This window comes from Mercenaria mercenaria, chromosome 15 (assembly GCF_021730395.1).
Source record: "Mercenaria mercenaria strain notata chromosome 15, MADL_Memer_1, whole genome shotgun sequence".
NCBI lineage: Eukaryota > Metazoa > Mollusca > Bivalvia > Venerida > Veneridae > Mercenaria > Mercenaria mercenaria.
Genome location: NC_069375.1, coordinates 34225943 through 34253163, shown reverse-complemented (window position 1 = coordinate 34253163; position 27221 = coordinate 34225943). Strand labels below are relative to the sequence as shown.

The 27221-nt window shown below is 33.3% G+C and overlaps 1 protein-coding gene across 1 annotated transcript; it reads left to right on the top strand.

Moving 5' to 3' along the window:
* The first annotated feature begins 3461 nt into the window (after positions 1–3461).
* LOC123554103 (fatty acid synthase-like) lies at positions 3462–25306 on the top strand. The gene is made up of 15 exons (XM_053524167.1): positions 3462–3615; positions 10246–10475; positions 11527–11828; positions 12124–12353; positions 12532–12795; positions 13000–13164; positions 13482–14088; positions 14224–14433; positions 14713–14852; positions 15173–15462; positions 16000–16357; positions 16914–17036; positions 21824–21864; positions 23291–23537; positions 25128–25306. The coding sequence occupies exons 1-15, from the start codon at positions 3462–3464 to the stop codon at positions 25304–25306; spliced, it is 3540 nt and encodes a 1179-aa protein (XP_053380142.1).
* Positions 25307–27221: the final 1915 nt, after the last annotated feature.

Here is a 27221-nt window from a genome sequence, read left to right as displayed (position 1 = left end):
ACATCGGGACTGTAAACTGAAGGAATAAGGAATTGATGGCATGAGTCGCGGAAACTGAATACATACACACACCTTGACAAGAGTCTCAAATACAAAACACTTTCAAAAGTGAAAGTAAATATGACCAATGACAACAGTCAACTCCATGCCTTGTCGCCAGTAAAAGCTGCAGTAAAAAAATGGAAGTAAACAGATAAAAGTATGAATGACGAGTGAAAGGCTTAATTTCTACGGCATTTAAATATTCACAAAGAAAAAAACTTAAGGAAATTCCTCTGGTCATATATTTTTACAACTGTATCATCTTTAAGGGACCTTACTCACAATTATGACTTAGTGAATATTATGTTAGTTTTCTTCTTCGTGTCGACGGATGGGGGTACATGGTACATGCATAAACAGACGGTAACATATCGTACTTTTAGCTGCCGCCATCAGCATTTACTAAAACAGAATGTTTCGTATTTTAACTATCTAACTATTGAATTACCCCGAAGGCCAGAACACCGGTTATCATTGCACAGTTATGTGCTAAAGCAAACCATGATTTTAGTGCACAATTATGCAACGAAGTCGATTAAAATACGTAAACTATGATAATGAATTTCATGCGTTATAGCCATTCTTAAGATATTTTGTCATATTCTCTGTTGCAGTATTTCTTGATTAAGTCATAATACTATATGTGTCATGGGTAGGTAATATTTTGCGATACCATACGGCAAGGTGACGTGTTGTTTACTACTACAAGCTGTTATACAACATTCTTATACGAACGGTATTTCATTGGTCGTATTAAACTTTACATGAAAATGCAGTGTTCTGTGCTTCTTCTGTTGAGGATAGACATCTTTCCTCATTTAGATCAATTTATCAATACACAAAAACAATTTAGACAGTTTTAACCAAAATACTAGATTATCCCGTATAATAAAAAAAAACTTGATTCAGCCATTCACCGCTGTGGCTTCAAAAACCCATATGGGGTGCAGAATTCTTTCTCGTGAGAAGCTATCCAAGTGGCATACGAAAGGTTGGCCCTTCAGGTACCCACCAATGATGAAATAATTACCAGAGCGGCACCTAGGGGCCATCCGTCGAAAGTCGACATATGACCGATAATTGTGCCGGTGCGTCTATTAAAATAATAACAAACCAAAAAATTAGATATGTGTTTATTATCGTGATTATTAAAATTACTACTTTTGCAAATAAAATAAAATATCTAAAGGATTTTTTTTTTGCATCATCTCCCTAATTTCTAGACTTTATGTAAGTCTTAATTACCCAGTCGGTTTTAGAATAATCATGATTGTAATATACACATGTATCTTGAATAGATTTCATTACTGTAAAATTTAATCAAATTTTTCAGTAACTGACGGCTGAAAGCAAGTAATAAGAAAGTACATGTATACGGTAAAATTCAATAACATGTATCATCTTTATTGCATGGTGTGTAGTTAAGTAGCATGTCTGTAGCAGCCTTAAACCTTACCATGCTAAATTTCTATAATGAACATGTTCATCTTTCAGTTTAGACAGTACCATTAACTGTTAAAAGGGGTGCTTACCAAAAGGATACTGACTAGCAAACAGTGCAGATCATGATAGACTGCACGGATGGACTGAACGGATGTGCAGACTGATCATGATCTACACTAAGTCTTGTCGCAAAGATAGAATCAATCCTGTCCAGCATGATAAGGATTAACTAACGAGACCGGTTGTCGGGAAAAAATGATCTATTGAGTATTTGGAATGTACAAGTAATAATGGTGTAATGGAGTAACTCCAATTATAGGTCATGGGTTAAATGTTACCAAATTAACAAAGTTGAAACTATTGAAAATGACTCGTCATTTTTTTAAGTATAATATTAATTTTGATCAGTCGTGCGTTTTAATGTTAAATTAATCTTAAATCCTATTAAGTAAAATCATACAGATCCATATCGTCTCTGTTTTTTTCCCGAAAGGTCTATGAACTGTCAAAAATTGAGAACATATATGAAAAGCAAGGTCAAGTAAATTATGTGAATAAATCGGGGTGTGTTATACATGAATTATAGCATTGAAAAATGGCTATGTAAAGATACCACTGTCATGCAATGGTAGTATACTGTGTAATATGGATTGTAAAATTGAACACACGTTTTTAAAACGCGCTGAGCATATTTGCAAATAAAATGCATCTATGAAATACATGCAGTCCTGCGCAGTTGCAACGACTGTTATTTTTCTAAAGTAAAACATTAAATTTGAAACACTTGAACCAATTGGTCCACTATGTTTTATTTAGTTTGTTTTCTATCAACAATAAGATTGAAAACGCTATTCTTTTATTGACAAAATCAGTCTGACAAATAACAGCCCACTTCAAGATTTTATACACATAGAGAGTAGCAACAAGAGGAATTAACTAAATGCCTTGTTTTTGATAAACAAGATTTTCTCATTGCAGAACTGGAGCATGACATATAACACGAGGCAATTTTTACATATGATGACTATCATAATGAACATTGAACTGTAAACTTTTCAAGTCAGAGGTAACCAGATTAAATGGACCATGTATATAGAACGATATCTTTAAAAACTATGTGTTATCGAATATGTTTGAATACCATAAAATTAGCTAAAATTTGTCACTGTCTGACCTCTGAGCATGGTCTTTAAACGAGATCATTTTAAAGAGGTGGTCAAATATTCTGATTGACTTTGTCATGCAACTATATGCAAAAAAATTTCGTTTTCATTCAGTTAGTACATTTTTCTTTTTCGAAATAGCTGAGTAGCGGAATAGGTATAGCTGTGAGGATTCTGGTGGATTAACGCAGTCTGGTCAGGATCCATAGTGTTCGCCAACGGTTTCTCTAATTGCAATAGGCTTTGAAAGCGAACAACATGGATCCTGACCAGACTGCGTATGCGCAGGCTGGTCTGGATCCAAGCTGGTCGCAAATGCACTATGTTGGTTTTCTCATGGCACGGCTCAAATAAATTTCAAAGCACACCTTACATAATGTTCTGTAATAAGAATATCAGATTGTAAAATTTAGTAAAATAAAAAACAGTAACTGCATTTGTAATAATAAATAAAACTTATCAGGCGTATAGCCACATACAATTATGATTGTGTGAATATAGTTTTGTCATTTTTTTCATATTTAAATCGGTATTTAACAAAATTAATATTAAATTTAACTAATTGAGCTTTAATTTTTGAGCTTTGAGATAGTACAGAAGAAGTGCAGGTGAATTGGTATTTATGCGTTTTGATGAATCTTTTCGAAAAATGTTTTATCCAAAATATACAAGATGCATTTGTGCTTAAGGTGGAAAATCTGTTCTATCAAATTCAAGTTAGGAAAAGCTATTCAAATGACATTAACTTATACTGTCATATTTATATAGTTACAAAAATCTGAAGAATCAGGATCTTAACAAGAGAAACCCGCAATGACAAGTCATACAAGTATGACGTCACAAAGCGATGTTGTTATTAGTGGCATTTCGTGTCGTCTGCCAATGTCGAATAACATGGAAGAATTGAAAAACAATCTTTTAAATGGTGTCGATACGGTCCAGTGTGATAAACCGAGGATGAATACTGGTATGTATGATAAGTACATGATACGAAAGCTCAAAGCACGTTGTTTTTGGGGGTTTTTTGGGGTTTTTTTAATGCTTAGATTGCAGTTTGTATTCATATGCTGATAAAAATATTCGTTCTTTCTAACCTTTAGAAAGCGAACATTTCCATTGATTTCATGTGTTTGAACTTGGATAAGATGTGACCATCAAAGTTTCAGTTTCAGCTTAAATTACTATCAGCAATACATTTGCCTTTGCCAATTTACAAATAAAAAAAAAGACAACTTCTTCTTCTACTTCTACGGGAATACTCTCGAAAATCAATTTCTGATAAGGTTGAGAGGTCGGGGCAAAACTTATGGCAAAACACTATATACAATAAAGTGGATATATAGACAAAAGACAAATCCAAACTAGATTATATTATACGATCAAAAGAAAATAAAACTTGAAAGAGGTTTTTTTCGTAAACGGTAATAAATTTAAGAATATTATATGTGCGTCTTTTACTGTTAAATAGAACTGATGCATTAAACGATTGCACAGTACATCATGGACATCGATCTAAGATTACGGAATTAATACAACTATATAACAAGCAACACAATATGAAACGATATTCAGACTAAATAGAACTTTGACGGCATAATTCACACAATATTTATCCCTTTCTACATTAACATGCCTTCCTAATTCTATATCTAAACTGTCGAACATAATTGTAAGTTAATCAACTGTTTTCCTAGGTTGTCATTTGGTGTAACATCTAAATTCTTTTCAAAACAAGTTCTACATCTACAATAACAATCTAATTATGACATGGCGTTAAATTTAATACTCCATTCTTCAACAAATTGATCTTTTATAATTATAGGTTTTAACCTACTGTAATAATCTACATAAGGTTCAAAGAAAAATCACATATTTGAATATGTGAAATGGTCTTTTTTCTTACAAGTAACTGACAAGGGCTAGCGACTAATTCGCCCTTAACAGCATAGATAGGGGCTTGCATTTTTACACATACTATTTACTTACCAAAACGAATATTTGATTTATCTACCTCTATGGTTAAGATAAATACATTTGTTCTGATATCAAGGTCAACCTTACCAAAACATTTAAATGGTTATCATATGCTCTAAGGTTTTGATCATAAAGAGCTTCAACGGCACCATAGTACCAAGTGAAGGAAAATTTATCAACAATTTCAGTCAACTTTTTTCATTATCTATATAAAAGTTAGGATACCTTTGCTTCCTCTTGTCCAGCAGATAAATCTTAGTTTTACTTACATTGATTTTTAAACCCCGTTTTACAAATTAATGAGTAATAGCACCTATTTGTGACTGCAGACTATTAAGTCAGTAGTAAACAATACTATATCATCAACCTCAAATAAGATCTACATAGACAAAAGCTCAAAATCTTTTGTTTTCGGTTAACGCATCAAAATTCATATTTTCAGCAATATCATCTATAAAGAGTATTTAGAGTAAATATGATAAGGGTTCACTCTAGTTCAAACTGATGGTTACATTAAAGAAATTTGACACGTCACATTCATAAGACTTGATATTTTTACACAAGGTTGAGAATTATAGTATATACACTTTACCATATCCGTCATTTTACTTCTTATGTCTGATTGTATCAATTACTTTCATAAAACATCTCTGTGAACAGTGTCAAAGACCTTTTGATAATCTACAGAAATACACCATAATTTTGACTTTTCCGATAAACCTATTTGTAAAGTAGTATGTAATGACAAAAAAAGAATCTGCTGTAACATGCCCTTCACGAAAACCACATCGAAAATCATAACATAATTTTTCATGTTCACACCAACTATTGATGCGACTTCTTAAAGGTGGTCAATCACATTTAAACAACATTTAATGACATTTTTTACTTTTTGTATATTCTGGTAGAGAATTATTTAAGGAACAAAAAGAACGATTACATAGAGTTAGATTCCTATTTGAAATGTATATTTTATTATTTTTATAAAATGTTGTAATTACTCCCCTTTAATATGAAAGTATATAAAAAGCTGGGTATTTCTTTTTATTTCGATACAATGTCTAGTTTTACATTTGCATTTGATAGACATATCAATTATTGAACAATCTGCACCAAAATGCAAGTTTTAAAGCTGTGTGTAGCTTCTGAATTCATTTATTTCCAATCTAACTTGGTTGCGCAACCAAGATAGGCAAAGGGAGGTAATAATAATTTTTCAAACTTGCGTTTCTAATGAATTCCATCTAAATACATAATTTTTAATGCAAATATTTTACAAATATATTACAATATGTCTAATATTTATACATTTCCTTAGGCAAAGTGTGTTTATCAAATTTATACTTATGATAAAATAACTCTATCTTGGTTGGGCAACCAGGATAGGAAAATGAAATTTTAAAAATACCTCCAGTGAAAATCTAATTTGTATTAAGTGTTAAGTGAACATAAATGAGTGTAAATGATCAGATGCTAAAGTTTCGAACAAATCCGTTACATGGCCAAAATCTGATTATCCACCTTTAAATACTTATTATTGATAAAAAGCTTTTTATTATGACATTAATTGGTGCGATACCTTTATAATTCGAAAGTATATTTTTATCACCCTTTATATAAAGGATCTTTATACAGATTTTATTGATCATATACTAGGTAAACACAGTTATCAAAAACTAAAATTGTACATAAATAAGGAGATATTACATTGTTAAATTTCCTACAAAAATAGCTCAATAAAGATATTTGACATTTACAGTTTCATCACGTTCTAAATTAATTTTATCATTCATTACTGATTGAGTATTATTTGGTATGTTTTAAAATTGATAGTTAAACTCATCAAGACTAATGTAAGTATCAAAACTACCGGCTGATCTAAATATTTCCAATACTTTTAAAACTTACGGGAAGACATTTTGCTGATGTGTATCATACTTCTTTACATTATTGTGTTAACGAATTGCTTCTAGCCAATCTTTTTACTTTAGCAATACAATTTATTTTTCCTCAAATGTTATACCAGTGTAACTTTTCTTCGAATCATGAAACATCTTTTTTACATAATAATAATCTTCATTAATGCTTGGTGATTTCACTTCTTTTGTTAAGGAAAGCATTTAAGTAATAAGGTGTCATAAAAGTGAGATTATATATCTCTTATTTAGTCTTAGGGTCATTTACTCACCTGATTACCAAACATTTCCTTGTTTTTCTTACCACCAACCCCGCTCATGCGAGATTAAATTTCCCTTATTTAGCGTAAGGCTAATTTAAACATATGATAAACCAAGTCATTATTTCAAAAAAATCTCAAAAGTAGGATTTTTATAATATATTCATTTCTGTGAATTCCTGTTTTATACAAATAGAATCTTATTTAAAAGGACAATGCGCCCGTTTAAACATTATTACTGTAATTTATTTGAGAAACATTTTGAACGGATTCGTGGATTTAAGGGGATATTTCATGTGATTTTGAAATGATTTGCAATATAACTTATTCAACCTAAACCATTAGGAGTACAAATACAACATCTAGACAAGTATGCGCAAGGTAGATCATTGTGTTTAAATTAAAAATGAATTATTCAACACACACAAAAGTAGTTGAATATTTTTAATTTTCTTATTTACACATACATTTAATATGTATATTCAAGTACTATATACCACTCAAAAGAAAAAAAAATAAGAAGATGATGAATTCACGTAACATCGTCTCCATAACATTTTCGCAAATCTCCGGAGAACTACTAGTTAGCCCATGTCTTCTTTTTAAAAGTAACAGTTCTTGTATTAAAAATGTGAAATCCTTTTTATTATCTTATATATTATATTGTTATTATTTTTCCACTGTTGACGTGAAGAACTGATTTTGCGTTCAAACAGCACCGGAGAAAAACTACTATTTACTACATTTCAACAAAAATTACCCTAAATGTTGTCCAAATTAGATATATACTATTTACTCCAATGGTAAACAATGGTGGTCACTATCAAAGGTAAAAGGGTTCGTGATGACTGTCATAACTTGCGACTTATATAAATTATAGCATCATCTAGGGGAAATATATATCAAATTTTTGTGGTCAAAGCAAAATTGATATCTAAAACTGTTAAAAATATACAACAAATAAGTTGATTATTCTACTTTATGTATCAAATAAACGATACAGTCGATTATTGGACAAACTGGCTATTGGATTTAAAAATACAGTGAATTTTCAGGGAATAAGAAAATCTTTACCTAGCAATAAGGTTTGGCTTAGTCTGTTCTGACTGGCAAGTTATGTTACCAAAGCCAGTAAGTTAGGATTTTTTCAAAATTCAACCTTTTTGCCCAACAATATTTCATTACAACTTTGTTAATATTTGCTAAATTTAATGTGCATTCAACAAATCATGAACGCCAATGATGTCAGAGATCCAGCCGGCCTTTTATCTCCGGAGCATAGAATACTAGTCCTAGCTACAAAATATTTACGTACAAATTGTCATGTACAAGTCTAAACACTTATAAATGTAATTAGACAGTAACATGAGGTCATTTTGACCCGAAAACAATGTGTCGACATCCTGTTAACACGTGGTCATATCATTTACGTGACAGTAACTCAAATAAAGTATTATCATTTATATGCTTTTGGCCGTAATTTTGTTAGAATAAGGATAGGTCATAGTGTTAAAAAGGATGTTTTGGGGTAACAATAGGTGACATTTTACCAAACAGTTTGAAAAGGTTATTGTTAACAATATATATCACGTCATTTTTGGGGGAAATGCCGTTTTCAAGGGCAGATAACTCTTTTTCGAATCCGGTGACCTATGATTTTTTTTGCATTTTTTGTTTCTTAGATGATTGTCCTTCAATATCCAAAGTTTAAAGAAATTCTGTTATTGGGAAAATTTTCGCCCCAAATTCTAGTATACGTCCTTAATACCTTCCACGGTTTCTATCTTTAGTGTTTCTGAAAAAAATGACATGGAAATAAAAATATCATATTATTATTTACAAGGACAAATCTTATCCAAAACGACAAGTTTGGCTGGTATTCACCGGTATGGGAGCTCAATGGCCTTGTAAGGGCAAAGCCATGATGGAAATCGGGGATTTCCGTAACTCAATTTTGAAATCGGATTCGATCCTACAGCAATTTGGCGTCGAGCTGCTGGAAATCATCAAGAACGGAACATCAAATGATTGTCTTATTAATACATCAGTATCAATTACAGCTATACAGGTAGGATATTCTTTGCACTGAAATTCATAAAAATGTAATTATTGCCTGATTTGTGTGAATGCGAAGAATCTATAAAGCTAGCTTACGGAAGTTCGGTGGTTCTGCCTAGGTGCCAGCTAGCGCTTGAAATAATACCCGAAGGGGCACCTTGGGTCTTCCTTCACTATCAGACGATGAAAAAATGCCATATGACCTATAACTGTGCTGGTTTGGCGTTAGACCTAACAAAAATAAAAGTAATGTGAATTAAGCGAAGGAGTATCAATGTTATTAAACATTCTCGTTTATACATGTTATAGCGTTGATTGAACAGTTTATAAAGGTGCATGTTTAACGAACAAAAGTATATACAGTTAATAAATACTTGTAATAGTGGTGCCTAGCGTTGTGTCTTCCAATTAATAAATGGTTATATTTCTATCTGGCAGCAGCAAAACAACTGCTAAAGACATTACTGTAATAATAATGAATGAAATAATACTTATAGATACTACTGACATACGTTTATACATTTGATGCAGTGTTTTAAAAGTCAAAAATATAGACAATTTCGTAAATTCACAACCTCACATTAAAATAAAAAATGAAAACGAATGTAGTAACTGAATTGGTATAAATGCATAACTTCGCATGGCTATTCTTGTTGTGAAGATTGCTTTGTACGATGTGTTGACTGTTATGGGGATAACACCAAATGGAATAGTGGGCCATTCAATCGGGGAACTTGCTTGAGCTTATGTCGATGGCTGTCTCTCAGTTGAAGAAACCCTTTCCATTGCCTATTGGAGAGCTTTTCACATACAAAATGCTGGTTTACCACCAGGGGCTATGGCTGCTATTAGTATGCAATTAGTGTCACTTTTACGGTAGCATCATATAAGCTGTTTTTTCCATTGGCGTGATGTGAGATTCCGTTTTATCTAAACAAAATTAGGCTAAGTCTAGAAATGGAAACGGTTATGAGAATATAAAAACATTACAAAAAAATGAAATATTGCTGCTAGTTCAGACCAATCAAATCTAAACGAGTGTAACGCGATTAGTGCATATGTGTTCATAATTAATTATCTTTTGATATTACATATTTGTATACACTGATTCTAAATTAACATTGTCAGTCATTTTGAAATTACAGTTGCTTGCAAAGAACTATTTGCATCTGCTTTTAACACAAAACTGCTTCTAAAACCTGATGCTTTCAGTAGCATTTAGTAAGCTAGCTTTAAGTAATATTCAATTTAGAATATTATTCCAGATTTCTTTGCCTGAAATGTAACCAGTTATGTTCGAGAATTTGGCGAAAATTACTTCATCGTGAAAATTCTGATTTCAAAATACTTTATACCGACAGTGATTTGATGTCTGTTTTTCTGTTCAAGGTTTGTCATGGGAAGAAACGAAGGTCCTTGCTCCTAATGGAGTAGTTCTTGCATGCCACAATGCGAAAGACTCGGTGACTGTGTCAGGACGTAAAGATGTTGTAGAAACATTCGTCAACACTGTCCTGGATAAAGGCATATTTGCAAAACTTCTCAATACCAACGGCATTGCGTTTCATTCTAAAGATTTAAAGGCGGTTGAAAAACCATTTAGCAAATCTCTCAAACAGGTATGTTTGTATTTAGTTTAAACTGACATTAAAGAGCTTTTTAGCAAATATTACCCGTTACAGACAATTTGTTACATAATAATAAAACAACAAAATACAATAACTGTCCTGTTGAATATCGTTATCGGTACGTATGGTTTCCTGCTTACTTTTTTTCAGGACAAATATTAGTAAAAGAATCAAACATTTAGATTCATTTGTACCCTTGACCTTTATTCAAGTACATGTATGCTTCGTTTCATTTTGTTTGAATTAGACTATAATATAAAGTACATGGAGTGCAGTCTGCAAGGTAGACATGTCTATATGATATCTAAAAATAAACACATTTATGCTACATGGTTACTTAATTTGTAAACTTTAGTTGTAGCTTGTTTCATATAAACATCCAGCAAAAGTTTGTAAGTTTAATATTGTTCGTTGATGAATGAAAACATACGATTTAAAGACGTTAAATCTGTGAAAATGCCCCAACTATACAATGAATAACCGTCTCGGGTCGTTTGGCGTCGAACTGCCTATTATCGGGTAGCATCAACGTATTTAAAGCCTCGAATTAATCATATATACTGTTCAAAACAGTCAAACCGCATTCTAATATTTGCAAAATTTGTGCTTAAACAGGAAAACATTTTGCGTAATTTCCAAATTGTAAGCTGACTATTTTCAGAAAGGAATTTTGATAGTATAGAGAAGGAGCATTGAAAATATTAAAATTTACAATATTTATTTAAATCTACCAATCACTGTGTGTGATTCCATCATTAATGACAAAGCTATGAAAGTAATGGAAGATTGGCCATTTTTTGTGACCTAGTATACCATTAAAACACTACATATTTGAAATGTGTTTCCTTACAGAAATACTTTCCTTGACGTTTATAAATACTTCAGTTAATAACAAATTTATTTATAGACCTCCACTTTAATTGAAAAAGAAGGTACCTCATTCTTGATTGTAATTTAGACTAGTGAAAATAATATGACGATGTATTTGTGTTGAAATGCCTTGTTATTTGTTATAAATGATGATTATACCACTTGTACACAGATCATTAAAAGTTCAAGAACAAATACCGAACAATGGATCAGCACAGTTATGCATGAGAATCTGTTGGACAGTGGACAAACCCGGTGTTTTTCAGCGGATTATCTGACAAAAAGTTTGACAACTCCGGTCTTCTTTTACGAAGCAATACAAAAAATTCCGAAAGGCTCCGTTGTCATAGAAGTGGCACCACACTGTTTACTTCAACCTTTGTTAAGGCGTGCGTTATCCGGTAGCTTCTGTATTGCTGGGCTTATGAAACGAGGCCAGACAGACATGTCATTCTTTCTGTCTAATCTTGGACGGTGAGAATCGTCTATGTATTACATTCACTATTGCATACGAGTGTAAAATATATATACCAGTTGAACATATATACTGAATGTCAATGAAAAAATTTAGAAAGGGACATGAGTTTATCAAAATAAAAGCGAAAGTTAAATAATTTGTCCTGTGAGATAAACTAACGAAAGACGTCAAATTTTATAAATATTTATCATATTCCAATTCCAAAGTTCCTCACCCTGGACTCAGGTGTTATTGGTAATAAACTTCTTTTATGAGTAAAGTCCGGTTGAAAAGAATTATTCTTTCTTGTAGATGTTTCGAATGGGGACTAAATTTTAACCCTCAGACTTTGGACGGTCCAGCGTTGTTTCCAGTTCCCACTGGAACACCCACTGGATATCTTCACTTGATTTGCAAATCGTTTTCAAAAATGCTAGGAAAGCACTACGGATCGCAAGCCATAAAATTCAGAGGTGTAGAATTTCACAGTGCGGTCGTTCTGAAAGCGGAAACCACTTGTAAATATGATAAAGATAAGACAGGTTTGTAAACACGTTACTTTACTTCATGAAATAAGATATTAGCCAAATGTTTTGTTTCTGGCAGATGAATAAAACGCAGTATGAGTATTCGAATGATAAAAGTTGTATAAGTCAAAGACATTCTAGTTTAAATTGTACGATAGCGACAGTTATGACACTTATTGCATTTACATTGTAGAAACAAAGCCGTCACTAGCAATAAATATATTACGAGACACTGGTTACTTTGAAGTAATAAAAAGGGATTCACTGGTTGCCACTGGATTTGTGTTCGAGTCTTGTGTGAACGACATCCAACGCTTGAAATCAACAGAGTCGAATAAAACTGATGACCAAAACCAAACCTTCGAGCTAAGTCGGACGGATGTGTATAAAGAACTATGTTTGCGGGGATATAACTACGGCGATTCTTTTCAGTACATACAGGCGTCAGATTTATCAGGTAAGTTTCCAGAAAAACAAAATATGTGTATATACAGAACAGGCTAATGGATTCTTTCTAAAGTTCGTGAAAATATTAGTATAGAAAACTAGACATATGCTGAGCTTATTTGATATTTGACAACATAAAAGAAAGTTACGCATCAATGAAAATTACAGAATGTATGTATTCATTCTGTCGGTTTTTTTCTGTCGATATTTCTAGGTCGAAATGGATTGATAAGTTGGCCTGGCAACTGGGTGACCTTCCTAGATGCTATGTTGCAATATCCGCTGTTGAACAAAATGAAAAGAGGTCTCTTCCTTCCCAGATGTATACGAGAGTGTTTGATACATCCAGACATGGTGACTTCTTTGCCAGTTAATGCCCGTGAGTTCTAAATTGATGTGACATTTGTTAGTTTATATTAGAACTTAAATTCTGTATAGTCAAATTTGAATGCTCTTAATAAAACCGCTTTAATACATAAGCCTTACTTGTTCCACTATAAGTATCAAGTACGCTTACTGATTTCCATTTACGAATAGTTCATGCAATTTTTCTTATTTTCAGACCAAAACAGTTTATAATTTTGCCAGGCACTAAGTGCATTTTAAGCAATTCTAATATCTATTTAATTTTATTAGACAAGAAAAGATATCTCTTAAACTATCGGTAGTTATAAGTTATTAAATATCCATTTACAGATACACAAGTAAAATATACTTTGGCAACAGGTAGTTGCGAAACTGCCATCGCAGTGATCCGAGGTTCGCACTACGTTCCAGTTGTTTACCAACCGAGAGATCTATCACCTTTACTGGAGTCGCACACATTTGTGCCATACTCGTTTGGAAACAGCGATAACCGAAAGAAAACTGCACTTGCGTGTGGAGGTGACGCCATAACTGACAAACAAAATGCCAAACAGCAGACAGAGACAGGATCATCAGGGAACAAGTATGTTAGCGATGAAGATTTAATGATATGTGTTAAACTTGTCTTAGAGAACAGTCCAAATGTCATCAATGTCTTAAAGGTTGAAAGTAAAGATTTGGTCCAAAATATCAAAACCTGCATCTCTAAGAATCCTCTTCACACAGCTACATACTACGTATCAAGCGGCAATAAGATAAAGGAATACAAGATGTCCGAAGACTTCTACATTAGGGATAGGCCATTGGTTGAAGATTCAGAACACGATGGGAAAGATTTTAACTGTTTTAAGAACACTTTTCAGCTTGTTTTGATCCGTGATGATGTATACTCAAGGAAGGCTGGTACTTGTATTTCAAACGTTCTCTCTGATGATGGGTTTGTTTTTATTTAATCAAGAGAAGCAGACGGCAAAGATGTTGTCAAGAAATGTGATAGGATTTTCAGAGATATCAGTCTTGCAGTAATATACGATTTTAGCCGACCTGGAAATTCAACTTTGTTGTTATGTAGAAAGAAAAAGGTGTGTATAATGTCAGAACAGTCATTTTTCTACATCTCTCTTGGCGACTTTAAATGGATAGAGAATTTGAAGAAGTTGTTTGCTGATATAAGAAAGACACATTCCCGACAAAACTTGTGGTTGATTACGGAGGAAAGAAACAGCGGGTTGCTAGGACTGGTGAAATGTTTGATACACGAAGAAGGGTATGATAAAATCAGGTAGGCATTCATATTTGCTCTGTTAATGCATTTCTAAAATACGGTAAAATAAATTATTCAAATTATTCAAATTACTATTTAAGTGAATCATTCCTCCGGAAAACGTATTTTGGTTGTATTTTGACACGAAACTTATCAAACTTCTTGAAAGACAGATAAAGCAATAAGAAACTACTAAGATATAAGCTTGTGTTTTTAAAATCTAATGTTATATATTTTACACCGTTGCTTCTTTTCAAATCTCGTTCTTAATGTATATTCACATAAAATTGTATTCAGGTGTATTGTCAATCTCTCCGATTCACCAATAGAAAGTCAAGACAACATTATGAATGATATTGTCAGTGCGGACCTGGCTGTTAACATCTTAAATGAGTACGGATGCGTAGGATCTTTACGATATGTGCCACTGAAGTGCAGTATGTTTTAAATGTATCATTTTAAGCTGTTATTCCTTCTAAAGGTGTTATTAAACTTTCTCAGACAAAATGTTTAGATATTGTTATACATTTATCCTTTCAGTAATCGGAAGGTCTAGATTAAAATATTTGATTTCAGTATATAAATACAAAACTCTGATAACAAGTTGATAAATGCCAAGCTCCGGTACCTTTTGCGCTTGTGGGATTATAATTCTTCTGCAATCGAAGATGAAAGCTATTATTGTCAGACCACTTTTGTATATCGGTGGTTTAGCAGACATTGAACAAATAAAGGTGGAAAGCACTTTTCTTTTCAGTATCAAAGATTCCAACCACAAATGCGCAAGTCAGAATCAAAAGATCTGGTGACTTGTCGAGTTTGACGTGGACACAGTCAGAAGTAGAAAGCGATGTTGATCCTAAAAAACAGAACTACATTGTTTGCTATTCAGCCTTAAACTTCCGTGACGTGATGATAGCAGCTGGTAAACTATCGCCGTCCGCCAATCCTGGTCAATACACGAGCCCTGAAGCCATGCTTGGTATGAAGTTCTCGGGTGTTGATGAACATGGAAAACGTGTGATGGGTCTTGTTTCAGACCTGAAGGTAAAGCAAATACTTTGTGTTCTCAATAGTTTATTTAAAGTAATTTATACATAATTCAGTCTATTATATGGGTTTTCATACTTGGTTCTGTTTGAAATCTTGTGTTATGGTTGCGTGTGGTATGTTACAATCATACCGAACCTATCCTCGCTTTGTTTGGGTTTGCTTTATGCTTCAAACGGATCGAAATACAGATATATACTTAGCACTGACACCAATTCTTCTCTCTTTCATATTTGTATTGTGAATGTCTCGTTTTGTTTAAATAGAATTTCTAGTGCACAATTTTATCAGAGGCATTTTCAAAATATTGAACGCGTTTTACAGTTCAAGGAGTGAGTGCGAAAGAAATCTAACTGCGTATAGATAAAGAAGCATTATATCCATGGTTGCTAAATGAAGTCTAATTTTTGTGGCAACAACTTTTGACAAAAATTGAAAAAAATGAATTATCTTTATTATCATTTATTTATTATTATTATCATTCGTAAACTGGATGACATTGTGTCACCAAAGTATAATTGTGATGTTTAAAAGGGTATATCAACATCGGTCGTGACGCGAACAGACTGTGTTTGGGCTGTGCCGGCAGAATGGACTCTTGAACAAGCAGCAACGGTTCCAATGGCATATCTCTCTGCCTACTTGGCTCTGGTTGTCAAGGGTAACGTAGCTAAGGGTGAGACCGTCCTCATTCACTCTGGTAGTGGTGGACTGGGCCAAGCAGCTATATCCATCGCTGTAAGGTATAGATGTACAATATATACGACGGTTGGCTCCGATGAGAAGATGGAATTCCTACTGTCGAAATATCCGATGTTAGATAAAGACAATATTTTTAGTTCAAGAACAACGGACTTTGAACAGAAAATACTAATTGCAACAGGAGGAGCAGGTATTTTTATTTCAAAGGCTAACCAAATTAGAGATTTGCTTAGGACTAGAATACTTCCACTTTTGGCAAAGAACTGAAATGTTAAACAATTTTTGATGTTCAGTATCTATTTCTTGATAGCTGAACTAGCTAGTTCTTATACCTTATTCAGAATGTCGGCTTAACTTATGGGCACGCGTTGTTTTAATTGCTTTTCCAAAATCAAAATTAATTATCAACAAGTAACAGAACTCCAAAACCAGCAAATATACCTATTACCTGCAAACAATATATAACAAACATTCTTAGGTTTACGTGTATTGTTCAGGTCTTTTGAAAACCATATAATGTGCACTTGAATTGCCAGGTTTGATAGCAATAAGAAATTCTGAGGCCCATAATTCAAGTATAACACCAAATATTTGAATATGTTCAATATCTGTAATGGATTTGTCTGCCTTTTGCGAAGTAGACATATTCTTCCTTTTTTATAGCTTTTGAGTCTGTCATAAAATGTGTGCAAAACCATTAGAAAATGCAGGTATTACAAATGTCTTTAAGATCATCTTTCTTTCAGGTGTAGATATAGTATTAAACTCATTAGCTGGTGATTTTCTCTACGCAAGTGTTCGTGTTTTGAACAGCTGTGGAAGATTTCTAGAAATGGGAAAATACGATTTGTTTCAAAATGCATCTTTAGGTAAATAAACAACTGAAAGATCAACTTTGGGAATAAAACATTTACTGTATTCTGCTTCTCGACTTGTTTAATATGTTGCATTCTTAAAAAGACATATATTTCGATTACATTGAATTATAGAGAAGCTTATAATAGTAGCTTTGTGAAGAATTGTGAGTGCAATAATTGATTCGGCATATTTCTGTTGAAAAGTAGTTCTGATACTCTGAAGCGAAAACCTTGGAACATTTGAAGTAATTACATTGTATATGTGTTTAGAATAACATCCTTTGATAAATAGTTGAAAAGGTTTGTTTTTCTAATTTGTAGTTAATTACTAACTAATTAATACTACCTGATTAGCAGCAGGGAATATTGTGATTCTGAAGTATTACAACTTTATCATAACAAAGGTATAAAACTTTGTCTATATCATATCACGTTCAGTTCGTTTAATAGGTGATATGTAGTAATGCAAATTAATTCGCTTTTACTAATGTCTCAGGTATGCAGATGTTTTTGAAGAATGCTAGCTTTACTGGTGTACATCTGGATTTTCTCATATCTGATGATACAAGTGGCCAACATATGAAGTGAATATTTTACAAGGGGAATCGCAGATGGAGTTGTCAAGCCTTTAAACACTACAGTATTCGACAAAGAAGACGTCGAGAAAGCATTCCGTTTAATGACTCAGGGAAAACACATAGGAAAAGTATTAATAAAGGTAGAGTGCTAATACACTTTACAAATATAATGTTTTGTTGTTGTTGTTGTTTTTTGTTGTTTTTTTTTTTTTTTTTTTTTTTTTTTTTTTTTTTGTTTGTTTGTTTGTTTTTTGTTTTGTTTTTTATTTTATTTTTTTGTTTTTTTTTTTTTGTTTTTTTTTAATTAATGGAATCATTTTTACTTAAAATACTTGCTATTCTTTCTGAGAAAGAATCTGTCGAAGGTTTAATTTTTAGGCATCAAATGCATTAGAAGTAGTTAATCTTTATTTATGGTCGATTTTAGACTGTTTTAAAAATCTTCCTCATTACTAAAAGATACATGCTGAACCTAGACTTCAGTTCAATTCCCGTAAATGGTATGTCATCACTGGAGGACTTGGTGGGATTTGTCTTGAGCTGGCAGAATGGCTGGCAGAATGAGGTGTCAAATTATTGGTTCTGACCTCAAGAAATGGAGTAAGGACGTCTTATCAAAGACGTAAATTGTCATTTTTACGTGTAAGTATTACCTCCACGTTTTAATACTATTATGAATGCCGGTACAAGTATACCTAGCATAGTCTGTATTATTTCGTTTATACGTATATATAAATAAATATCATATGCTCCGTACTTGTTAACACAGAAGGTTAAAATGCATTTACCGGTACCAAAAACACTTGTAATCCCATAATGGTACAAATGTAACGAAGTTGCTATACCGACACCATAAACTCTTAATCAGTGTTTTCAAATTTTCAGGAACGATAAAATAACATTTTTGAAAATAAACATTTGTTATGACTGGAGCCTGCTCTGTTCTGTTATAATATCCATTTTTGCACAGGGCCATTTTTCGAAACAAACTGTCTGTTCAAAACTATTAATAAACTGTTGGTATTAAATGAAATGCGAGCCTTAACTTCTAAATGACTTGCAATATACGAACTGCTAGATGGCAACCAAAAATATACAAAGAATCGATATCAGAAAATATAGAGTTTAGAAAACCTGTTTTCAGCTTTTCTCTTTGCAATCGGGCATAAAAGTTATGGAATCACTTGCAATAAAATGTTTTATAATATACTGCAGGGCAGAGGAATAACTATTCAAACTTCCACTAGAAATGTTGCAAACATGATTGAAGCCAGGAACCTCTTGGGAAGCTGTAAACTAATAGGGGGAATATTTCATCTGGCCATGGTAAACACTTTTCTAGTTTTGACATGTTAAAAAGATAATATAATTGATTAAATGCCACTATTGTCCATATATTATTTTACAGTTAATTCTGTTGGTTTCATTGCGCCAAAATACACGTTTTGAAAAAAAGTAATACGGATGATACAACAAATCACTTTGTAGCTACAAACACTTTAACAAAATTAAGAAAGGTTTGTTATCTATATTAACTAATACCTTTACTTCATCATTGACGTCGTATTTGACAGTTAAGGTGGAATAGCACTTTGTATTTTTTACAACCCGCATATGATTTTGATATCATATTAAAGTAGAAGTTATCCTCGGCATGAATGTGTAACTGTTTTCTTGGTTACTAGTGAAACGTTTTAGCTATGACGTCGCAAACATTACCATGCACGTCTGTTTTGGCGCCACGTTAAAAAGCGATAAAAAAAATCGGTTTATTTTCTCTCATTTGTTTATTTTTCAATTTACGGCAATGAAATTTACATCTTTATGTGTGTTATACGAAGGTCTACGGCGCTGGATAGTAGTTGTCACTTTTGTTTTCAAAATGATGGAAAAAATGAAGAAAAACGACATTCTCAAAATTTTAGTTTTATTGAAAAAATCACACACTCGTTAAATTAACGGGAAAACGACTCGAAATTATTTTGCCAAAATTGTATATATTTAAGATAAAATTATCTTTAACAAAATTTATAAAAATTGAGAACTTTTACCATCTAGTATTCTTTTTAATCACAGATTTTGTCCGCTATGCGACGAACAAAAAGTGACGTCAAAATGCGTTCTTAGATACAATGCGGGTATGGTTTCGTAAGAATAATCTATATACTTAAAAAGGCATGTATGCACTGAATATTCCCCTATAAATGTACTTCATTTTTCTTAATTCTTAACTGTTTTATAATAAAAATATTTCGTGAATGAATTTCATAAAAATTCTGTTTCCAGATCTTGTTAAATCTGGCAAAAATGTGCCGTCATGTAGGCAATCAAAGTCATTTATATGTAGGCAATCAAAGTCATTTATAAATATACCAGTTTTTAATTTTTTTCGAAATGAAAATTGTTTGAAAAGTTTAATAGCTGAAGAATGTAAAAGCTGAAGAACGTTAAAGAAGGATCTCGAGCCCGCCCGCCCGCTTCGCTCATTAGTGATAGCGCAGATCTGCGGATCGCGGGTTCGTGAGTCCGAGCCCTGAGCGAGGCGTACGTTCTCCGAGAGGATATGATAAAAGACAGTACCTGAAATCATTCGTCCTCCACCTCCGATTCATGGGGGGAAGTTGGCAGTTACTAAGCGGAGAACATGTTTGTACTGGTACAGAATCCAGGAAGACTGTTTGGTTAACTGTCCACCGTTACATAACTGAAATACTGTTGAAAAACCCAAGACAAACAAACAAAAGAAGAATCTCATGATAACAGTGAGGTCACACGAACACATGACATAACAGATTCCATCAAGTGTAGTGATAAAAACAATGTCTTACAGGAAGCCTTTTTCGCAGGTAAAATATCTTTTTTTCTAAAATGTAGTAGTGTTTGACAATACCTTCTTTTCCTTTAAATTATGGTACTTTGCAGTGATAGATATCTACATGTTTAGATTTTAAACATGTACTTTTACCTTTGCTAGTAACTTTATTCAGATGTAGGCGTACCTTTGTGATTAAAAACTTTTTCAAGCGGATGTACAACGGATATACTACGGCAGTATGTTTAGGACATGCATCTATTTTTTTAAAGATTAAATTATTTCGCGCGCACGACAGCTTAGCTCGTGGTCACGACATCTTATCTCGTGGTCTCGACAACTTATCTCGTGTGCAAGAAATATTATCTGGAGAGCACGACATTTTGGAATTTTAAAATTAGCATGGCGCACCGGCCTCCCGCAGTCTCATTACTATACTATTAATAACGAAACCCGCTTTCAAAATGATTAAAATGGAATTGCTAAATAATAAATTATAGCCTAATATATAAAACAATTAGCCGCTGTGCCATTCAGTGATTTCGCCTATCATCACCACCCCTCCAGACCCAACCCCCCGCCCCCGCCCCCCCCCCCCCCCCTCCCCACCCAAAAAAAAACAAAGATAAAAAAAAATCGTATCAAGTTTGGCCTTCCGGAATAACGAAATACGATTGTATTAATCAAACCTGAGATAGAAAGTGATGAAATTAATGAATAGTTATGATATTGTAAGGACCTACCCCCTGGGTAGTTGCACATCCTTATTAATCAGGATACCGATCTACTTAGTAATAACTGGTATTTGCTACAGGGAAATATTCATGCGTGAGTGCATGCAAGCGTGCGTACGTCCGTCCGTCCATCTGTCCGGCTAATTTTTGTACAGATCATAACTTCGTCGTATATTTTGAAAATACTTTATGCTTTACTCAGTGAGATCGATTCTCGGGAGCAAACATAGGACCTCTATCTCTAAGGTAAATGTAACACTTAACTGAGGGGGTTAGACAAAGGTTGTGCCCACAAAAATCATCACACTGAGGCAAGCATGTAGCATTTTCCCAATGTGGAGCAACAAAAATTAAACAGACAGATGTTGAGAACTACGTCACACTGACACAATTTTAGTCCTATAGTGGCTTTCCAGCTTTTGATGTTGGAGGAGACCCTATGTTCCCGTTTGTGCATTATTCAAGGGAAGAGATAAATTGTCATGCGCAGGAGATTATATGCGCGCACGACACACAAGATAAGATGTCATGCGTGAGCAGGGAATACGCGCAATATTAACTGAGAAGGTCGTGAAAAGAGCTAGTGTAACTAACAGGTCAAAAATAATGAACTCGTTGTTATTATATTTTGATAGGGAATGAAAATGTAATGTGCAATTTTAATGTACGTTTCAGCTGAAACAACTGAATTAGACCTTCCTGGTTTCAGCGCTATTGTAAGTGCACATATACGAGTAGCATTTCATTTCTATATTTCGTACTTTTTTAAACTCCCAGTTGTTGAAATTCACTGGAATACGACAGCTTGTGCAATTTCATGGTACACGCTTAAAATGCACTTGTAAAACATAAATCTGATAAGCTATACTTTTAGCTATGTGTAGCGGGCAAAAAGATGGAATTTATTTGTAAAAATTATGCAAGTTTTTTTTTAACATCCAAAGAAGTTCACTGCACGTACGTGTAACAGTTTGGGATCGATGCATTGCGTGGAACATCCTATGTCGAATGTTTAATCAAATGCAATAATTCTGTAAGACTATGTGTCTTTCATTCTTATCATTTCCTACTTATCTTGTTCAAAATATGATGTATGTATTTAATTTGTATATGTATTACTGGGAATAAAATATGTTTAAACTAAATGCAATAATACATTTTTCCCAGCTGTTACGAAAATGGGTTAATGCAGATACTGCTTGTGTTCTTTTCATTCAATAGCCATTTTTTATTTATTCTAAAAAAAAAGTTGTGATATGCAAGACATTTTTCACTTATGTTCAGTGGTTTATTTCTCCTATAAGATGATTTTTTTCAGTTAAAGATGTTCTGAAAAGAAAACAGAATAGAATTTTATTATTACCTCCACACAGGAAGAGTACGTAATGTGTCACGTTATACATGCATAAATACATTTAACATAAAGTATATTTTTAAAGAACAATACATAATGCAAAATACTTGAAGCTTGATACTTTGCTATTTCTGTCATATGCACATACAAACAAAGCGTGAGTGAAAACGTATTGTGTCTGTTCATCCATATTATTCTATTGACGCAACATTAATTAGATAGAGTTTGTATTTTGACATCAAATTTTACTGACGGATATGTTTGATAAACCATTAATTAAAAAATAACTGGACGGTAAAAGTATTTAATTTTTTAATATTCTACCAAATATAAATATATCTTGAAAATATAAAAATTTGGCAAAAATATTTCGAGCCGTTTTTCCGTTAATTAGACAAGTGTGCCATTTTTTCTAAAAATCTAAAAAATTGAGAATGTCGTTTTTCTTCATTTTTTTCATAATTTTGAAAATAAAAGTGACAAATATTGTCTAGCGCCGTAGACCTTTGTATATCACACATAAAGATGTAAGTTTCGTTGCTGTAATTAGAAAAATAAACAAATGAGAGAAAATAAACCGATTTTTATCGCTTTTTAACGTGGTGCCAAAATAGACGTGCATGGTAATGTTTGCGACGTCATAGCTAAAACGTGTCACTAGTAACCAAGAAAACAGTTACACATTCACGCCGGGGATAACTTCGACTTTGATATGATATCAAAATCATATGCGGGTTGTAAAAAAATACAAAGTGCTATGCCACCTTAACCTTAAATTGTTTGTGTAGGTGTTAAAAGACGGGTTGTGGCAAAACCAAGATGAAGAAACATTCAGATGTGCTTATGAAGCAAAAGCACAAGGAGTAATTAACCTTGACATTCTAACAAGGGAACTATTTGAACAGACTTGCGACTGGTTTGTCTGTTTCTCTTCCATTGTTAGTGGTAGGGGAAACATTGGACAGACTAATTATGGATATGCCAACTCCATCACAGAAAGAGTTTGCGAAAACAGAGCAAAGGATGGATTAAATGGTACGTTAGTATCTATAGTGCACACACATTCACCTAGATAGACAAAGATTCTTTAGTACATTAAATCGAAATCAAGAGTAGAAACCTGTTAATCAAGTTTCATAACTTTTTATGGGTGAGCAAGTATATTCGAATTCAACGTCGCTTTAAAATAACAACCAAGTATACTTAAACAGACATTTTACAGTGCAATTGAACATCAATGAAGTCTTTCCTTTCAACAATTGTTGAGATGCCACGCTAAATATATGAAACGTATATTATCCATTTGTCTTTCTATGTTCAAAAAGGTTTGGCAATACAGTTTGGACCAATTGAACAGGTCGGTGTATTTCACAACATGAAGCACAATGATAAAGCGATGCACCTAAGTGCAGTACCCCAAAATATAACTTCGTGCTTCTCGTCACTGGAAAAACTTATGAACCAGTCAGAACCGGTAGTGTCATGCTTCATACCAGAGGAAGGAAATGAAGGCGTCAAAAAATCCAACAGAACTCAAGACCTAGTTTCAGCTGTCTTCAAATCATAGGTAAGACTGTTGTATGGTATTTAAATTATAGTAATTTCAATTGCATCGATAATATTTAACTTTAAAGATTAAAGCATTGTCAAATAATTTACCAGACATGAATTTTCTCTTATCGCATATATTTCAAACTACTTACAGCAATTATTTGATTTGTTTTGGGTAAAGCCCGACGCAGCTAGTGTCTACAGATTCTATACAACATTAACTGCGAACTTTTTAACATAAATCATAGGTGGAGGATGAATGATTGATTATTTACATGTTCTATTAAATAATTACATACAATATACACCTGCCAGGAGATCGAACTTACGACCCTATGGTACGCAGAGCTGCACTCCCTCTACCGAGTTAAACGAGTTGGCACACTAATAGCAATTAACATACATTCAAACAAGGAAGCTGATAAAGCTATAAGTTTATCAAGCATTGTTATACTTTACAAGCCAAGTAATAATTTGGATGGCATAATTATTTTACTGACCATACGATGATGTTTACTGGGCAATGTAGATCCACTTTCATCGGATTAACAGTATTTGAAGTTTGTGGACTAATAATGGCTTCGAAGCATTGGTAAACGCATTGCTCATAAAAAAAAACATAAAATTAAATCCTGAAAACACTAATTAATACTGAACATATTTGATAACGTTTACTTCCTTGGGAATAGCTATTGAATAAACTGGCAACAATAGCATATACTTCGTCCAAAAGTAAAATGGTATCAGCGGGTACTTTTACTTGATTAAACATTCATTATTGAATTTTCATATTTTACAATGATATGAGCCGCGCCATGAGAAAACCAACACAGTGGCTTTGCGACCAGCATGGATCCAGACCAGGTCAGGATCCATGCTATTCGCTAACAGTTTCTCCAATTCCAATAGGCTTTAAAAGCGAACAGCATGGATCCTGACCAGACTGCGCGGATGCGCAGGCTGGTCTGGATCCATGCTGGTCGCAAACCCACTGTGTTGGTTTTCCCATGGCACGGCTCATTTGTTCAAAATTTGAATCTATATAAAGCGACGCTTTCTTAAACGTTATTTCAGGTGTTAAGAAACAGATGCAAATTATGGATGACAACAGTTTGAGTGACCTCGGTCTTGATTCTCTCATGAGCATTGAAGTGAGACAACTTCTGGAGAGACAAGGAGGGGCAACCATGTCACTGGAACAAATTCAAAACATGACCATAAAGCAGCTTAAAGAGATGTCAAATTGCAAATAGTGTGATGCATTTCTGTGTAATATTTTTGTTGATTGGAATTTCTTTGTAGCCGATACGTTCTTACAAATGACATATTTGCATTGAAAATTGTCGCAAAGCTGTGAGAACAGAAAACAAATGGTGAGAATTGACTACGGAAATAACTGGTTGAAACTAAGTTGTATTATGGTACTTGTATCATGTGTAAATGGTCAATTCTGCTCAACACAGGACTAGAGGGAGTAAAACGATATCTATTTAAAAGTGACATAAATGTTCAGATATTATAATTAACATAAAACAAACTCTCATGTTTCAGTGAATAAGACCGGAACTCACTTTGTAAAAATAATACGAAAGTTGTGTATATGTAGTGAAGTGTGTAAGAACGTAGATAACTTTGTATTGTTAAATTATGAAAGTTGTTTGCTGATAATATTAGATTATTTAACATTGTTCTGTACAATACGGAGATATATTTGAACAAGTACCCAGCTGAGAAAACCATATTAGACGCGCCGCTAGGTGAGCCCAATATGGTTTTCCCGGCTGGGTACGAGTACAGTGCAATGTTAAATAACCTTTTTATTCTATATCTGTTTTATCTTTTCTTTAGTTTAAATTAAAAATGGTTCACTGAATTTATTCAGTGATAATAAATTCACTAAATGTATTTCTGTATTTCAAGACGCATAATCAAACTCTGTACATAGAGCGCCTGCTTCACCCGATTTACATTCGGAGCATAATCACGCGTTTCGAGCTTTATCGTAAGTTTAACATGGGACTGTTGAACCGTCAAAATACGGAAAAAAATACAGGCTTTTTATACGCACGTGCGTCCAATACGGTAATATATTGCACGGTCATATGTTGCAAATAAACGTTCGCAAAAGGATAAATAAAATAGATATAGAATAATGCAGTGTATAAGACCCGTAGATAACTTTGTATTGTTAACATGAAAGTTGTGTGCATATAACGCAGTGTATAAGACCGTGGTGCATAAGACTTTAGATAACTTTGTATTGTTAGTATGAGTTGTGTGTATATAACGCAGTGTATAAGACCGTACATAACTTTGTATTGTTAGTATGAGTTGTGTGTATATAACGCAGTGCGTAAGACCGTAGATAACTTTCTACTGTTAATATGAAAGTTGTGTGTATAAAACGCAGTGCATAAAACTGTAGATAACTTTGTATTGTTAGTATGAGTTGTGTGTATAAAACGCAGTGCATAAGACCGTAGATAACTTTATATTGTTACTATCAGTTGTGTGTAAATAACGCAGTGCATAAGACCGTATATAACTTTGTATTGTTAGTATGAGTTGTGTGTATATAACGCAGTGCATTAGACCGTAGATAACTTTGTATTGTTAGTATGAGTTGTGTGTATATAACGCAGTGCATTAGACCGTAGATAACTTTGTATTGTTAATATGAAAGTTGTGTGTAGATGATGCAGTGTACAAGAACGTAGATTACTTTGTTTTGTTGAATCATGAAAGTTATGTGCAGATAATGCAGTGTATAAGACCGTAGATAACTTTGTATTATTCACTGAATGTATTTCTGTATTTCAAGACGCATAATCAAACTCTGTACATAGAGCGCCTGCTTCACCCGATTTACATTCGGAGCATAATCACGCGTTTCGAGCTTTATCGCATGTTTAACATGGTACTGTTGAACCGTCAAAATACGGAAAAAATACAGGCTTTTTGTACGCACGTGCGTCCAATACGGTAATATATTGCACAATCACATGTTGCAAATAAACGTTCGCAAAAGGATAAATAAAATAGATATAGAATGCAGTGTATAAGACCCGTAGATAACTTTGTATTGTTAACATGAAAGTTGTGTGCATATAACGCAGTGTATAAGACCGTAGATAACTTTGTATTGTTAATATGAGTTGTGTGTATATA

Bases quoted from the DNA above. Each gene is read 5' to 3' on its own strand.
- LOC123554103 (XM_053524167.1), top strand. From the start codon at position 3,462: ATGACAAGTCATACAAGTATGACGTCACAAAGCGATGTTGTTATTAGT. The intron at 12,796-12,999 runs GTAAGTTTCCAG...CGATATTTCTAG, and splicing joins ACAGGCGTCAGATTTATCAG to GTCGAAATGGATTGATAAGT. The intron at 21,865-23,290 runs GTAAGTGCACAT...TTGTTTGTGTAG, and splicing joins TTCCTGGTTTCAGCGCTATT to GTGTTAAAAGACGGGTTGTG.